The sequence below is a fragment of the Pholcus phalangioides genome, unplaced genomic scaffold (assembly GCF_987345545.1).
Source record: "Pholcus phalangioides strain wild (caught in Gottingen) unplaced genomic scaffold, Ppha-v1.0 ptg000015l_1, whole genome shotgun sequence".
Lineage (NCBI taxonomy): Eukaryota > Metazoa > Arthropoda > Arachnida > Araneae > Pholcidae > Pholcus > Pholcus phalangioides.
In genome coordinates, this window is record NW_028301608.1 from 14,047,904 (window position 1) to 14,065,101 (window position 17,198).

The following is a 17,198-nucleotide window of genomic DNA, read 5'->3' on the forward strand; positions in this document are numbered from 1 at the left end:
AACTTCTCCCAAACACATATTATAGCTATTCCCAGACTTATTAACAGGTCACATTCCAAGCATCACCAATTGTAAGTTGAAAGCAAGTCAATTTGGCACCAATTTGCTGATTTGAGATCGGAAACATAAGGAATTAGGCAGATCTGGTTAAATCATTTTTACCAAATATTGCTAAGATCACTTTGATTCACAAAAAGATAACTTTTCTTTCCGAGTTTACCTCAGCATAATATGCAGAAAATATCAGTTTCGTTGATATATTGGGCTGAGAAAAAAAACTGTCTATCTCTCTCTACCATCCCACCTAGGGACCATTTCCTGAAGTTAAGAGAGGCTTCTATAATGCCTCTACTTAAACATCTCATGACATAGTGCTTGAAATAAGAAAGGAAGGGGCGTGTCTTCAGTTGTGCAAATGATAGCATGCTTGCACGGTTTACAAGAGGGGCAGAGTTCGAATTCTGGTGGATACCATAAGACTTTTCTTCGAGTTCACTTCAGTATAATATCCAGAAAATATCTGTTTCCCATTGCTAAGATCAATTTGTAATTTGCCAAAATCACCAAACTTTTGGGTTGATAATTCAAAAAGTTGATAAGTTGAATATTTGTAAGTCAGGGAGTGGCTGTATATCAAACATTTGCCCAAAAGATAAAAGCCTAAAACTAAGTTCTTTGTGATTTGCATAATCACTCAAAATTTTTTAAATATCTGGGTCTGTTAAAAATAAAATTTGACAATGAAATATAATTTTTTTTATGTTCTTTCATAAAAATCCACACAAATCAAAATCTTTCAGTATAGTACATAGTGCATTGCAATGAACACATAAAATTGGCAAGTTCTTCTAAATATTCGATAAACTTCTAAGACTCCAATAGTGAGGAAAAAAAAATTAAAGTAAATTTAATCATCAACAATTTTAAAGATATTCAAGGGGGATAAAATAGGTTCTTTTATATTATTTGAATCGCACATAAAACTAGAGCTACCTCTCTCTCTCATCAACTCTACAGTGGAACTCCTATATACCATTACCCTGAATAATGATATAATTGCCTATTTAATAATATTACTTTCCAGTCCTCGCACACTTTCCATAGTACCAATATATTCCACCTACAACCATAAATCCTATATAGCAACACTCGCCCCACTTCCCTTGACAATCATTATATAAAGGATATTCATTTCTTCATTTCACACACTGTTAATAAATTACATATATATTATTTCAAATGAATAGATTATTATCGAAAATAAAAATAGAAAATGTGAAGTAGAATTTAAAAAAAATCTGAACTCCTCAGTTTTCAAAATTTTGCAGGTTTTCCTCTCGCTTCCTTTTCCTTTCACATTTTGGGCAGAACTTCTTTGCTGCCTTGCAAGTTGCATGGTAAACCGCCCGACAATGATCACAGTGATAAGTAGATTCCATATCGAAAGGGTATATGACTTTTGGAGCGTTACATATCTCGCAAATGAAACCTTTCAAGCTACACAACTGGCAGCTTAATACATGTTTTTTGGCAAAAGTGATCATTTTTAATAGAGTGGCCTGCAGGCTACCAGTCGGAGCCAGCAGCATGTCGCTAATCGAATAAAGATGTACATGCTCGTACAGATACTCTCTTGGCCATATCTTTTTTCTAAGCTCTTCCGCAATGGATTCTTTGCACGTGAATATATAGGAGCGAAGAAAATTCAGTTGAGTCCTCAGAATTCTCAACTGGTCCATTTCTTCCACAGCAGGATATATCAAAGGATTCAACACTTTCATGTTGATTAAAGGCTCAGTCTCTACTGATGTTAGAAACAGTTTCGTGTGGTTTGCTACAGGATATTTTTTGAAATCCCAGTTGTGGATGATTCTCGCTGGTATATAATATTCATCATTGCTGTGGCAATCAGAACAATAACTGAAGCCGTCATAGTGACACAAATAAGCTTTCCCATATATCATTCCGATGGGGCAACCACAGCCGCGGCATTGATATCTCTGTGCGTCCAATCCTTGCTCCGGGCAGATCTTTCCAATCACAGACAATAGGTAGGTGGTTCTTTCATCAGTGCAAGAAGATAACGAACAAGTCCTTGGTATGACCTCATAATCAAAGATGGGAGATCTTGAATCACTGGACAAAGTCTGAAAATAAAAATAAGAGATCAATATTGACCAACAAGGCAAATAATATTACAGTTGACATTCATTATAATGACACCAATCCATTTTGTTGAAAGCAGAAATTATAACGGGTGGTCGTTATATCCAACAGTTTTTATATGAAAGCATTTGGGACCTATCCCAACGGTTGTTGTAATATAATGGTTGCTATAACATGAGGTCGTTCTAACTAGCTTAGACTGTACTAACAGCATTGTTCAAACTTGCTCTTTATGATAATTTGCTCATAGCTTTGAATTGTTGTCCGATTTGATCTGATCTGGAACTTTTGAGAAGGAATCAAAATTCATAATTCGTAAATTACTGATTGCATAATTTTCATTGAATTACAGTTCATTAATTGCAAAGAACAATCACAATAAAAATCTTTGAAACCGACTCCTGATTAGGGTTATCTTATTTCACCTAGGAATATGAGATACTATCAATTATATTCAGGGCTTGACAAGCGCCGGGCCGCCATGGCTACTTGAATATCAGTATTGATGGCTAAAATATTCTATATGTGATTGCTAAACTATTAGTTGTGCCAGAAGTGTAAGTGTCTGTGTATCTAACAGTCTGAGTGCGCATCTAGTGTTGTGTCTGATTTTTCCGTGCTGACATCTAAATTTCTGAAGTGAAGTGTAATGATTGAATATTTGCACCGTTTGTAGTCCTGTTGCTCACTGTGGCGAGGCTTTTTAACTGGGAGATCAGCTTGCATTTGCACCTCGAAGTTGGAACCACAACAAACCAATTTCAGCCGACCACCATTGTGGCACCAGTTGGGTCGATTATTGAGAACTGTTTCACTTGACCAAAAAAATCCATGCTCGGCTTCTATGATTTTTGGCTGGTACCTGAATATTTTTTTGATTTGTCAAGCCCTGCAACTATTGCCATTTCGATGGGTGCCAATACGATTTTCAGCGACCTGTACCAGGTCACCCAAAGTTTTTCTCAAAGGTCAAAAAGGAGCTGACTTTACTATTTTTCTGTTCAAAATTACTTAGGGGGGGGGGGGGAACTTGTGCCAAAATGAACATTGGGTCCTGGGCAGCAACAGAGTAAATTTTCGTTCTTAGTTACAGCTGGGTTTGCAACATGTTCTAAACCCATCACCAAAATTGAAAAAAAAAACAAAAAAACAGCTGCCCTTCCATATACGTTCATGACAGTTTTTTACCCATTTCAGACATTTGTCCCGGTCTGACAACCTTTTAAAGTAGCCTATCGTTCAAGAGTCGAGCCTTGTTTGGTACATTTGTTAAGTTTAAAGGAGATTGGTTTAAAATTGCAGATTCATATAGAGAACATACACACAGAAAGACGGAAAATTATGTAGCCTATATACAGATATTCTTAATTTTGCAACAAATTAACAAAAAATTATTTGTCCCACGAAGGGCCCTGCAATTTTTTTTACGCCGAGTCCCCATGTCTGGTAAGAAAAACTTCAAAAACCACCACCTGTCATTTTGAACATTTTAAATCGTGAACAATACGTTTGCTCACCCTTGATGATCTGGTACTTCACTTGTGTACTGGAAGAGTTTGGTATCTATCAGTTTTGGTATGTGTTACTTTCCCCAGAATGAATTACTGACAAATATAGCGGTATTACTACATTGTTTTACAAGGAATAGGTTTATTACAATGGATCCGACTTAGTATGACTGATTTTCAAGGTCTTAACTCTACCATTAAGACTTCCTGTTTAAAGCGTTTTTTCACTTGAAACATTTTTTCACATCAGTTTTCTGAGAAACGTTATAAGCGGGATCCACTTTAATTGAAATAAGATCTGCTAATGCTGAAATAAAAGAAACTTTTGTAGTTTCACAACAAATACCCACAATTTCATGTAATTGGAGAGAATTCAAATTTTAAATTTTGCTTTTAACTTATTTTCCTGCTAAATATAAGTTAATAATTATTTATGAAAAATACTTATTTTTTTACCTCAAAGTCACTTTTTTGTTCTTCCGGACTCTGCACATTGGCCATCATATGCTCTGAGATATCTGGTGTGCCGACCAGAACATTCATGTTCTTATTGTAACTCTGCAACAACGAATCATAACTCTGATTCACGATAGCCGTCTCGAAGCTAGATTTCGAAGACACAGTAGTTATTTCCTCGAACTCAGACGACCAGCCAGATTCTACAGAAATTTTATTCCCCCCGCTCACTTCTTCACATTTTATTGGCGTACTGCATATTTGAACTTCCTGTTCAAGCGTTGAAAAATATGAAGCGCTCATCTCACTATCAGTTTCAGTAGTTGGATCCGGACACACATTTTCTTGTTCCTCTGCTGCTGCCGCCACCACGCTCGTATCTCCAGCTGCGCCACAAGAATCCTCCACGGTACTATCGGGAATAACCTCTTCGACGACTTGCATTTTCTTGCACTTACTATCCTTCTCAGTGAAGAACTCCATGACATCAACGGCTGGCATGACTGGTTCCGGAGTGCTCGGAGGAGTCCACACGCCAGCTAGAACCAGTGGTGAACTGCTCCAGATGTTCAGGGAGCTGCTGTCGGAAGACAGCTGGAAAGTGAAGATCGATAACCCTTCTAGAAGCTGCCTCATTATATCCGGCTCCTCCCTATCTCTCATATATGCTATCGCTTTATAATAGCGTTGTAGAGACATCTTGTCGCTGATGAAGGTGTCGATGTAGTTGCATATTATTCCTTCGTTCAACGCCGTCCTCAACCAGGCTCGGCACCTCCCAACATCCGTGACTATTGTTTTCATGCCCATTATTCGGGACAACACATCTTTGTGACTATAGGCTTCCAGGAGCGGCCAAAAATTCGGTTCCGGGGCATCGGCCGATGAATTTCGAAAAACCGAGGACACTTTCATGGAGAAATTACCTTTAAGTCCGTGTATGAAGGCGGCCTCGAGCGCGGAGCATATTTCGGACACGCGCTCGCCATCGAATAGCACAACCTCCCCACTGTCGACATTTTCCAGCTGGAGCTGGCGAATCGCTCGGCCCAGGGCGACCGTCAACCTCTTCTTTATTGATATCTCTCGGGCGATTTCCTCAACCGTAGGGAAAGCGGCTTTCTTCCACAACCTCGACATGATTTGACTCACATGCGAAGAATGAGTGTTATGTCAACAAAGCCACCATCGCGTTGTTATCACTTTTTCTTGCTGTTTATGGACGGCCTTGACTGCTCATCGAAAACTTACTTGATCAATCATCAGTCCAAAGTAGAAGTAAACATACACAAATAAACAAAATAGTTACAAAAAAAAAGATAAAGTGAGAAAAATAACACCCAAAAAATATAAGAATTAAAATATATTTTTTTACATTAAATGACAATATGGATTTTAGTACATTAAAAAAAACAAGTTTTACAAGGGTATATTTATTTATTCTTAAGCAGGGTTTTCGGCACCATATGCAACATGAATTGCCCACCCCGACACACTGAGCTATAAGTCGATACGACGTCCACTCACCAATAGGAAAAGCGGAACAAAGACCCTTGAAAGTTAACGCAGCTTTTGAAGCGAAACGACTGTTTTCCTGCAGAGCTCAACACGCCAGCGCTTTACATCCGGCGTGATTGGCCGACTGTTTCTGGAAGAGCAAAATGCATCACGTGCCGCTCATTTCGCTGATTATAACACTTTTTCTTATCCTTCTTTCTCCTTTTTATTGTGCAAAATGGTAAAAATACGTGGACATGCAGACGTCAGAACAGCTGATGCGCCACGATACGAAAACTCAAACACGTAGCGTGATAAAGTGATACGTTTCTGCCGACGCGAAATGGCCCTGATCTGTCCACGTGCGCAGAGTAGAAAAACCCACTTCTAGGGGAAAAAAAAAACCCCAGCTTTAAAAAATATTTTTTTATTTCGGAAATAAAATGCGTTACAGAAAAATGTAATATAAATGGTTTTACAGAAAAAGATACTTCCGATATTTTTTATGTGCTCCCCATTTTGGGAAGAAAATTGCGAATATTTCACAAATTAAATGAAATTAGAATGGAGGAGACTTTTTCTGGATATTATAACGAGGTGAACTCGGAAATAAAAGTCATCAGGTCTCCGCTGTGAATCGAACCCAGGTCCTCTTACAATCCAGGCAAGTGCACTACCATATGCACCCAAGGCCGCAATTACTGGGAAGCAAGGAGGGTCTGGTGCGCAGACCAGGGTGCAAATTTCACACTTTAATCTTTCCTCCAACATCACAAGGGGGTGGGGGCACTAAAATGTGTGCATGTCTCAACAGCCCAAGCATCTAGTTTTGGCTCTGTATACACTACTGGAGACATGGCTTCGCTTTCCATTTTTTCAACCACTGTGGCATGCGGCACTAAAGTAGAAACTTAGCAGCCTCCTTTAACTTCTAAATAAAACAAGTACCACAATCGAAATGATTTTTGATTTGCTTGCTTCTAAACTCAATTGTATGGAGGAAAGACTTTTTACTGCATATTATGCCAAGGTGAACTCGGAAAGAAAAATCGACTTGTCTCTGAGGGAATCGAACCTCTTGAAATCTGATATACATCACAGGAATAGTCACATGTTTTTCTTTCTAAAAACTTTTTGTGACACTACAAAGAAATGCATCGGGAACTGAAAAAAGACAAGAATGTTTTCAATAAAATTTAAAACTTTTGAAATTCAAATAAATGCAGTAACAGCGCTTTGATTTTTACACAAAAAAAGTACTTTATTATTATTTTCAAACTATAGCCAGGGCCATCTTAAGGGCATTATGGACCAAGTGATTTTCCGAAGGCCCAACCAGGCAAATTTACATGCTTACTCTCAAAAATTTCAATTAGATCTAATTTTTTAAGGCCCTTCTTCCCTTGAGGTGCCCAGGTGGGATCATGCATTAAGACGGCACTGACTATAACTCCAACAAGCCATACAGAAAAGTTTCATTACAAAAAAAAATTCATGTACAAGATAAAATGAAATCTTCATTATCATGTTTCAGTGCTGTTATGAATACCTTGTGCGTTCGGGGAAAGAGATTTTCGTATTGATATGTTTCCTGAAAAAACAAAAATGAATAAAATATTTAGTATGAAGTACCTCATTATCATGACTAATTTGAAATATTCACAATAATGTTGAAAACAATTTCAAATCTAGGTCACAACTACAGTACACATTTTTGAAATCAAATGTCTTCCTACTGACCGTACACCAAAACCTGTTATTAAAAAAAAAGGGGGAGTGCTGAACCCATTTATAGAAAATACAATTTACTACAGCACTATAATTCATTCATTCATAACATGGTAATATCTCAGATATAAAAAGGCCATTAGAACATTTTTATGGTGATATTCGTGTTCAGCATGTCAAACCTTAGAAATTGTATATTTTTAAGTCAAACTTTCATGTCGGTAATTTCATTGTTGTCTGCAGCCACCGCTCATGAAGCACTTTTTTAACACTTTGCATGCTAATATCTCCAAAAAAAAGCAGACAGAACTTTTTAATAGTGTGTTATTTGTGCTCAGCAAATCAGAACTATTCAGAATCATATATTTTCACATCAGATGCACTTTCATTACTGTCTATAGTGATAGCTTGCAAAGATATATATGTGTATTTCTTGAAGAATAGCCCATATGTTTGGACTCTATACAAGAGAATTTGTTTGAATGTGATACATACAGGGTGTCCTGTAAGTCTTAATATGGCCTTTATTTTATCAACCATTCGTCATAGAGGTAGGGTTTCAATTTATAAAACTTTCAAAATGTGTTCAAAAATCTTCATTGTCGTTAAAACTGCTTTAATTTTTTGTCTTTTTCTTATAAAATTACCTTCAATGTAAATAATCAATCCAAAATAAAGCAAGCCCACTTCATTTAAGACACTGCTGAGATCCACTTTTGTTCCCATTTCCGAACTTAAATGTGAACTTAATCTCCATCGGCAAACTACTCTCGGGCTTACTTTTCGATTAACTATGCTTTATAAGATTCTTCATAGCCATCTAAACTTTGATACTTCTGGAATTATAGCTAAGCCATCTTATTTCTCCATTAGACTTGACCATTTCCAAAAACTTAAATGCATTTTTTCTTCTACTGACTGCTTTAAATACAGATTCTTTCCTCACACCATAGTTGAAGGGAACAAACACCCCTCCGCTATTGTTGATTCCCCCACAATCCGATTCATGGGAATCATGCAATAATATATGATGCAAGATTAAACAATATACAGAGTGTCCTGTAACACAATCTTTATTTCATCAACAGTTTGTCGTAGAGATATGATTTTAATTTATAAAATGCTTAAAATGTGTTCAGGAATCACTATGTACCAGTTTCGAGAGTGAAAATACAGTACAAAATAAAAAAATCTAAGTTTTCATACAATCCTTATGTTCTCTAGCTTATAATAAAAAATTTGTTGCAGTATCTCCTGAGGCCAACAAGAAAAATTCCATGTTTCTAAATGCAATATTTACTGAGATCTTTGAATTTGAAAACTGGAGAAAAGTTGGCGAAAACATCATTAAATACAGGTAAACCATTTTACCCACATTTAATGCTGTTTCTTTCCTGAAGTTTCCTACATTTTTGAAATTCATAAACATAACAAATATTGTACTTAAACAAGATTTTTTTTCGCACCAGGAGAGACAAGGAAACTTTAAAAAAATATAAAAAATTAATATTTTTATTTACACAAATACAAGGGCCACAACTGTAAACTTGCCCAATTAGGCAGTTTGACGGAGTTCAAACTTTCCTCTGTTTTTCAAATTCAAATAACTATAAATGATTACTCATATCACCCATTGTAACATGAATGACATATCTGAGTACTACACGTCATTTGGATATTTTTTACTATTGGAAGTATACCTCTAGGATCAACAGTTCACCAGTAAAATGTCATGTGCCCTGTTATCTATGCACCCTGTATATAGCAGTACAATACAAATACATTGAAACAATGAAAAAAATATGCAAAAATATATATGGAAACTTCACAAATGTATAGACACACAATATTAATACGCATAAAAACACAACAAAAATGCATTTGGAAAAAAAAAAACATTACTTGTGGACCATATTTCATTGAAAATATATGGGAAGTTGAGATCTTAATACTGCAAAATATGAGACATTGTCAATTATAAACAAAAAACGTTGCAAAGTTGGCAAAATCAACAATCGACAGTTATCATCACTTAAATTGCTGAAAAATTACCAATGGATGGGAAATGAAGGGAAATTGCAGTGAATTGAAATGTAGTGCTGGGAAAAAAATGCTGAACCTAACAAATATGTGAAATGAATATTTATAGCCAAATTATCATATAATTTATAAATTTCTTAAAACTATTTTCATTTACAATTTTATTAAGCAATTACGAATTCAAATGAGCTTTGCACAAAAAAAAAACGTTACAGCTATATAAAATAGTCGGAGAAGCCAAAAATTTGGCCATTCTGGCTGACCCGTAAAATACAGCATACTACCCATGCTATATGCAAGAAGTCAGTCGATTCGCTTCAGAACATTTTACTGGTTCCTGGATTCAGAAAGGTTGAGGAATACTGATATAGTTTTGTTACAATTGAAATGTGTAAAACCAAATGTATTAGTTGACAATGTTTTGATAGCATTTTTTTAGTTTTAGCTCAAAAAGACTTCACAAATTTTAAGGTTATGACCTGAACATTGAAAATGAAATCAAGTATTGCTGATAATCTATTTCTCAACTTTAGCAGATTAGTAAATAAGTAAAGATTTTTTACATACACAAATGATTAAATATGTTGGCATTTTCGTTGAAATCAATATATATCTATAATATTATTCATACTACACATGTAAAAGCAATGTAATAACTATGTCAGTAGAACAAGCAACTTGGCAAGACAAAGATTTTCCAGACAGACTTTTAATCTATTTCTGATTAAATAGATTTTAAAATTTTAGTATTAATATCTTGGTTAGTATTATTATTTTTTAATCTAGTACAAGGTTCTAGGTAATTAAAAGTGATGAAAGTTTTTTAATTTTTTCTCAAGACCCGGGGGGTGGGGGGGGGGGTCCTTTTTCCTGCAGCACATGGCTTGCTCATTTTTTTCACAAATGAATGATTCTAGTTCAACAGCCCCAGTTTATAATGAATTAGATCAGAATATCAAAATAGTGGCATAGAATTTATGTCCCCTACAAGCTCTTAATCCATGCACATGGTCTTCATTCCTTGAGAATTTCTGTTTAACCAAATTTAGTGTAAACTTTTCTTTCTCAAAAAAAAAAACCTTTTTAAATTTTAGACTACAATTGACAGGAATTCACCTTATACTCATACGTACCAGGAGGAGAAACATAATAATGTTCTTCAGATTTTACAGCAATTTCCATCAGCTCTTTCCTCCTTGAGCTTTCAGAAACTTTATCTTCACGGAGATATAAGTATCTATAATATATCAATGTATGTACCACACTTTGATACTTGATTACATTAAGTGAGAAAAATGTAATGCATACAAAAACCTAGTATAAGCTCTTATATAAAAAAAAAAGAAAATCCTATCCATTCCCTCATTTTATATAATGGTTTATTTTGTCATGTCTGAATAGATGTGAAAAATATACATGGTGAAAATTTTTTACTTTTTAAAATAATTAAAATATGTTCTTTATACCATAAAATCTTGATGACCATGCATGGCAAAAACATGTGAAACACATTTTAAAAGAAATTGAAGCACACTGAACAAAAATTTGCATCAAAGTAAAATATTATTTTAGAAAAGAGAGGCAGTGTTTTAATACCTCTAGTATTGTGCATTTTTCAATTGGCTCTTAGTTAAGGTCCTTCATTGCTAAAAGCACAGAGGGGGAGCAAGGACAATTTTAAAGGACAAGCTCAAGAATAATTTTCCCAAGAACAATTTGGAGCAAACCATTTTTTATTCCTTGAAGACTGTCCTTCAAACCATGTGACAGGAAAAGTGGGGAAAAATTATTCTCCAAGAGTAACTAACGCCCGACAAATCAACTTTCATTTTCGCCTTTTTTTTCTCTTGATTTCCTAAGCAACTTAGAAACAAGGCTCCAGCTACACTTTGGAAATTTTTAATTTGTTAAAATGTATGATTTTCCTGATAATATGCTGTTCAATACACAATTCAATTTCCCAAATTCTTTGTTCAATATAGCATCTGTCTTATTTTTTTCCCCGAGACGAAACACCTGCAGAAATTTTGGAATTATAATAATCATACACCAACACAAGTCGACTGCATTGCCATTGCTGCTGAAAAAGTTGGCACTGGTCTTAGGTCTAGTTCAAAATTGTTCCTCCCACATGATCTGCATTATCATTCATGGAGGATATGGTTGTAAAAACTTCCCTTTTATCATTGATAATGAGAAATTGCATACTGAAGGATAGAATCCTTGCAGAGGACAAGTAGATGGTCAACACCCCTGGGTTATTCATTCGCCATAGCCATTTGCTATATATTGTTGCCATTCAAGCAGACGTCACTAAGTCCAATTTTGAGTTTTTGTTAATTTAAAATTTTGAGGCTCGGCAAAAAAAACAGTAAAAATTACTTTAAAGATTTCTAATTCCTACAGTAAGTTTACTGGAGTTTAGGTAACTGGTTCATATGATGAAATAATTAATTGGAAATTACTATTTCCATCAGAAAATCTTTGTGGACTTTTTTGCTTCAACAGCCACAATATATATATATATTTTCACTTAGAAATTTTCTTTTGTTCTGAAACACTTTTTTTTCCCCCTCTGAGATAATCTTTTTGAAAATTGCATCTTATAAAAACTTCTGTTCTTTTATTTTATTAAATAAATAAATAAATAAATATATATATATATAATGAAATCAAAATACTTATAAATCAATTAAATTAAATGTTCAGAAGTAACTGCAATAAGAAGAAATTCAAAGCCGCAATAAACAAGAGGCTGGAATAAGAACTATCAATAAGACTACTATGGTAAGAAATCACCACTTACTGCAAATAAGAAGGTTGGATCAGTGGCTCGACACCATCAGTACTAACAGTCAAGAGTTTGTCAGCAAAACTTATGGAATCTTCTAAGCATTTCACAGCTTCATCACTAGGAAAGTCAACAAGCGAGAGCTGCTCCAAACTGATGGCAATGTCTCTACTTATTTTCCGCTAAAAAAAGTGGAGGGGGGAAGAGAGAAATTAACAATGAAAAAAAAAACTTGTGGCAGAAATATAACCATTTAAAAATCAATTTTTTTTTGCACAAAAATAAATATAAAAAATATCCATTCTTTAAAAGAAATACATACAGTACAACTATAATTATATAAGACTTGAAAAACTGAGTTTCAGGTTATTCAAAATACAGTCTGCCCTACTTAAATGGATATCAGTGATTAAGGCACATAATATCTGATTAAGCAGAGAATTCGATTATGCAGGGAGCAACTAGATTGCAGTTTCAATATAGATTTTACATTGAAAAAATATACAGTAAAAACTATCATATTCTCTGAACAAAAATATATCAGAGCAAAATGAATTAAATATCAGATTTTAAGTTTAATATTCATAATAACATCAGTGCAAATGGCAGCTAGAATATATAGTGTGATATATATAGGATGAAATGAATTTTCAAAAAACAAATTAGCCCAATGCTGACAGAGAAAATCAATGAAAATGAAATTCCAAACTGAAATTATATAATTATCATATTATATGTTTTCATATTTTCAGAGTATTCAAAATTTTTGGATACTTCCTTTGTTTTTTGCCAAATCATGGCGAAACTGACTAATGCATGTTTGGCATAAAAGCATTTAGTAAAAAGCATTTTGGCATATTTCAGCATAAAATACATTTAATAGAAAACCGTCAACATCGTCAAAATTAGATTTTCTCTTACATTTTCTGATGAAGAGCTTCCATTTTTTGCAAATCTTCAATTTTATCCTCATTTTTTTTAATGCTTGATACACGAGCTTGAGAAATTCTATGCTCTATGGCCATTTCAGTTTGAGTTTATTATTATTAATATTATTGCATTCAAAACTTTCAATCTGTTTCCCAAACAGAAATTCTTTTTTGCGAATTTTAAGACATTACATTAAGTTAGCGCCTTTAATGGGCTAAACCATAGTTTCCCAATCTTTTTTTCCCCATTGCTCTCTTCTTCAAAATTTTTTTTTCCCATCGCCCCCCAACACCATCTAACCCATAAGATCCTATGTTATACCCGTAGTTTCTACCGCCCCCTGAAACATTCCATCACCCCTAAGGGGACCTTAATGCCCATGTTGGGAATCACTAGGCTAAACAAAGCACAAAAATAAAATAATTAAATATAGCCTACAGAAGATACTTTTGACATTATAGGGTACTAATTCTGGATTTTTCATAAATTTTAATGGTTCACATATTTTACTTAATTTTTGAATGCTTCATTTAATAAACACAGTATGCGAGTTGATGAGTATTTACGGTTGTCACTAGAATTCTAATATTCGATTAAGCAAGGAAAAGTTTCAGAAATTATCCCATTAAGAGTGGAATGTTAACATTGTTTCTATGGGAGAAATTTTGGTTTCAGAAGATTTTATCAGTATAAGCAAGTTATGATTATCTATTACCGGATTAAATAGAGCTGGCTGTACATTTTATAAATTGATTTTATGACAATCAGCAGGTCTAGTAAAACAATATATACATAAAATGCTTTGCCTCTCTACCAGAATTATAGAGTAGACAGCATGTAAAGAGCATTATGCATTAATCACTTACAGAAAATTGCAATACCACTAATTCCAATAACTGTGCATTACTGCTACATTTGTTATACTTTACATTTTGTTCGAAAATTCACATTTTCGGTTTTTGATGCTTTGATTTCATAATAATATATAATTAAAATACAATGTTCAACCAAGCATATTGTTTCCAATTTTGTCATTACAGTGAAAAAAATAAGTCCTATATAACCATATTACTCTCTGGTCTGACTTCACTTTCAAAGGTGTTAATGCATTCCTTCTATAACCACAACTCCTGCATAATGATACATTTCCCTGGTCCCTTGAGTACTGCTACATCTGTACAAGGAGAAATCTCCAATTACAGTAAGATCTCCCAATAAAGAATGTAATAGCGGGGCAAATAGGCCTATAACACAAAAATACCTTGATACATGTTGCCAAAAACAATGACTTGCTACATTCCATGTTTTCATAATCACCTTTTTGTCTTTGTGCCTTGAAAATGTCCCAAAAGGCTTGTACAAAATATAGGGCTGATGCAAACTACTGATAAACTTGTTCCTACTGTATTGTATTTAGGAGTTCACTATTTAAATTATATTATTGTTCTTTTGGGCATTAAAGTAAAACTTTGATTAATCGTCACTCGTTTAACCGTCAGTTTTTGGTATCTGTCATTGTCTAAAAAAATACGGATAAAACAGCCCTCAGGTTTTAAGGTCCAAAAAGATTGAATCACTGCTATGGTCTGTGCAAATGCCACAGGCAATCATAGATTACCCCTGCTTGTAATTGGTAAATCCAAAATCCATGTGCCTTTAAAAATTTAAATATTAACGCATTGCCTGTGAACTATTATGCCCAAAAAAGTGCTTGGATGGACCAAAATATTTTTTCAGAATGGTTTCACGTTTTTGTGCCTAAAGTTAGTTCATATGGCCGAAAAGAAATTGTCACAGGAAGCACTGCTGTTAATGGACAATGCCCAGACACACCCCTCTTGTGAACTTAAAAGTGATGATGGCAAAATGACATGCCTCTTTCTCCCAGCGAATACAACTCCACTTATCCAGCCTATGGACCAAGACATAACTGAAAATATAAAGCGACTTTGCAGAAAAGCTTTCATCAAAAACTTGCTCTAATCTGATGATGATATGACTGTCACGGGAAGTCTTGAAAGAGATACACAACATAAAGGACGCTATTTTCAATGTCACCACTTACTGGGCTGGCCTTATACTGAAGTTTATATTGATCTTTTTTTTTGTTAAATTAAAAATACAATATGTATTTATTATTCACTTTTGAAGGATTTTATTTTCATTTTCTACGCGTCCTCAGTGAAATCACATTGCTGTACATATGTATTAATAGATTTCTGTTATCTGTCTATTCGGTTATCCGTCACAGCCCTGGTCAGTACAATGACGGTGAATTGAAGTTTTACTGCATTTAAAAATCATTGTACGAATAGTTGTTTGAGTTATTGATTTTGTATATTATCCCAAATTGAAATTAATGAGAATGACAGTGGTTGGGATAAGTCAAGTATCAAGTGGTACTACAATGGTACATGCATCTCGCACACACATTCCTCTGCAGAATTTCTAACTTGAGTGCTACTACTATTCAGTGAGTGTTCCTAATTTTGTAGGTTCCTTTACCTTAACATTGAGTTTTTGTAAAAAAAAAATATACTGTTTAATTAAACAATAAAGAGCAGTCATAGTTTTGATGTGATGGCTTGTGATGGTTTAAAACAAAGGTGCTCAACCTTTAGGAGAGTATGTGGGGCCACTTCAGTGGTTTGAAAACATGTCACAGGTCACCTGAGTGATCTGGAACAGCACCGCGGGTCACTTTGGTGATCTGTAAATGTGCTGCGAGCTGCTTAAATGATCTAGAACTGTGCCATGGGTAACATAAGTGATAAATAACTGCATTGAGAGCAGCTTAAATGCTTTGAAACAGCATTGCAGGCCATTTAAGTGATCTGTAAATGGGTTGCCAACTACTTGAGTGATCTGTAAATGGGTTGCCAACTACTTGAGTGATCTGTAAATATACCGCACCCCACTTAAGTGATCTGGGAATGTGCAATGGGCCACTTAAGTAATGTGAATTGCTCCTTACTTAAATGATCTGTAAATGTGCAGGACGTTTAAGTGTTTTGGAATTACACTCTGGTCATTCAATTAATTTGTAAATATGCCATGTGTTCTTCAAGTGGTATGGAATTGTACCGCAGGTTACTCAAGTCAAGTGACCTGAGAATATGTCGCTTGTCACTTAATTGATCTGGAAATGTGCAGTGGGCCACTTAAAAGATATAGAACTGCACCACCGCAGATCACTTGAGTTGTGTGTGAATGTGCCGGTCAGTTCATTTTCACACAATTAGGTTTGAGGTTACGGACTACATCAGATGAATCCGAGGGCTGGGTTGGGCATGTATGGTTTACGACTTGGGTAACTTCAACCCCATGGATATAAACTTGTATCCAACCCATGTGTGGTCCTGAGCTCCCCAACCCCAACTAATTTTTGTCTACATTTTTGAAACTATAGAAATATTAGGTTTGAGAAATTAAATATTATTACAAAACAAATGTTTTTTAGCTCTCCCAATATTTCGAATAACTTCACGCCTATGACCTTCAACTGACCATTTCCAGTGTAAGGATAATGTAAGAAACATAGCAAATTAAAACAAATTATTCAATAATAAACTAATTAATAAATACTTACTGTTGATATTCGAGTCGTAAATCTCGATGTAGATTGTAGGATAGATGCACAGAGATTCATTTATCCTGCCCACAGTGAACTAAAATTACAAGAAAGAGTTCAATGTGGGGAACTTTACACATAAATAGGTAGAGCCTTTTTAAACCTATTCAAAGGAAGCCACGCAAATATACATTACAAATTAATTTCTCAATGCCCATGCACAATCTTGACTTGACTCGAATAATTATTGTCCTCTATACCTACTGGGGGCTTTAGGCATGCACAAATCACTATTGAATGTCAATAGTAAATATGAACGGCTTTGACTCTTTTTCCACAATGTTCCCCCAGTTTACTGAAAAATATTGGTTACAGCCGTTGTAATTATAAACGGCTTTGACTAAACACCATGGAGGAAAGAATAAGAGTTATTCTAAACACTGAGCTAGAAGTATTATATTCACACTGAGCTAGAAGTATTATATTCACACTGAGCTAGAAGTAAACTTTA

The 17,198-nt window shown here is 34.7% G+C and overlaps 2 protein-coding genes across 2 annotated transcripts; both read right to left on the bottom strand.

Annotated features, from left to right (window-relative positions):
- Positions 1-748: 748 nt before the first annotated feature.
- On the bottom strand, positions 749-5,358 carry Plekhm1 (Pleckstrin homology and RUN domain containing M1). The gene is made up of 2 exons (XM_089242850.1): positions 4,131-5,358; positions 749-2,147 (listed from the first exon to the last, which is right to left on the bottom strand). The coding sequence occupies exons 1-2, from the start codon at positions 5,268-5,270 to the stop codon at positions 1,308-1,310; spliced, it is 1,980 nt and encodes a 659-aa protein (XP_089098976.1). The 5' UTR covers positions 5,271-5,358; the 3' UTR covers positions 749-1,307.
- Positions 5,359-6,862: 1,504 nt separating this feature from the next.
- GatC (glutamyl-tRNA(Gln) amidotransferase subunit C, mitochondrial) lies at positions 6,863-17,069 on the bottom strand. The gene is made up of 4 exons (XM_089242853.1): positions 16,706-17,069; positions 12,202-12,368; positions 10,529-10,632; positions 6,863-7,218 (listed from the first exon to the last, which is right to left on the bottom strand). The coding sequence occupies exons 1-4, from the start codon at positions 16,763-16,765 to the stop codon at positions 7,151-7,153; spliced, it is 399 nt and encodes a 132-aa protein (XP_089098979.1). The 5' UTR covers positions 16,766-17,069; the 3' UTR covers positions 6,863-7,150.
- Positions 17,070-17,198: the final 129 nt, after the last annotated feature.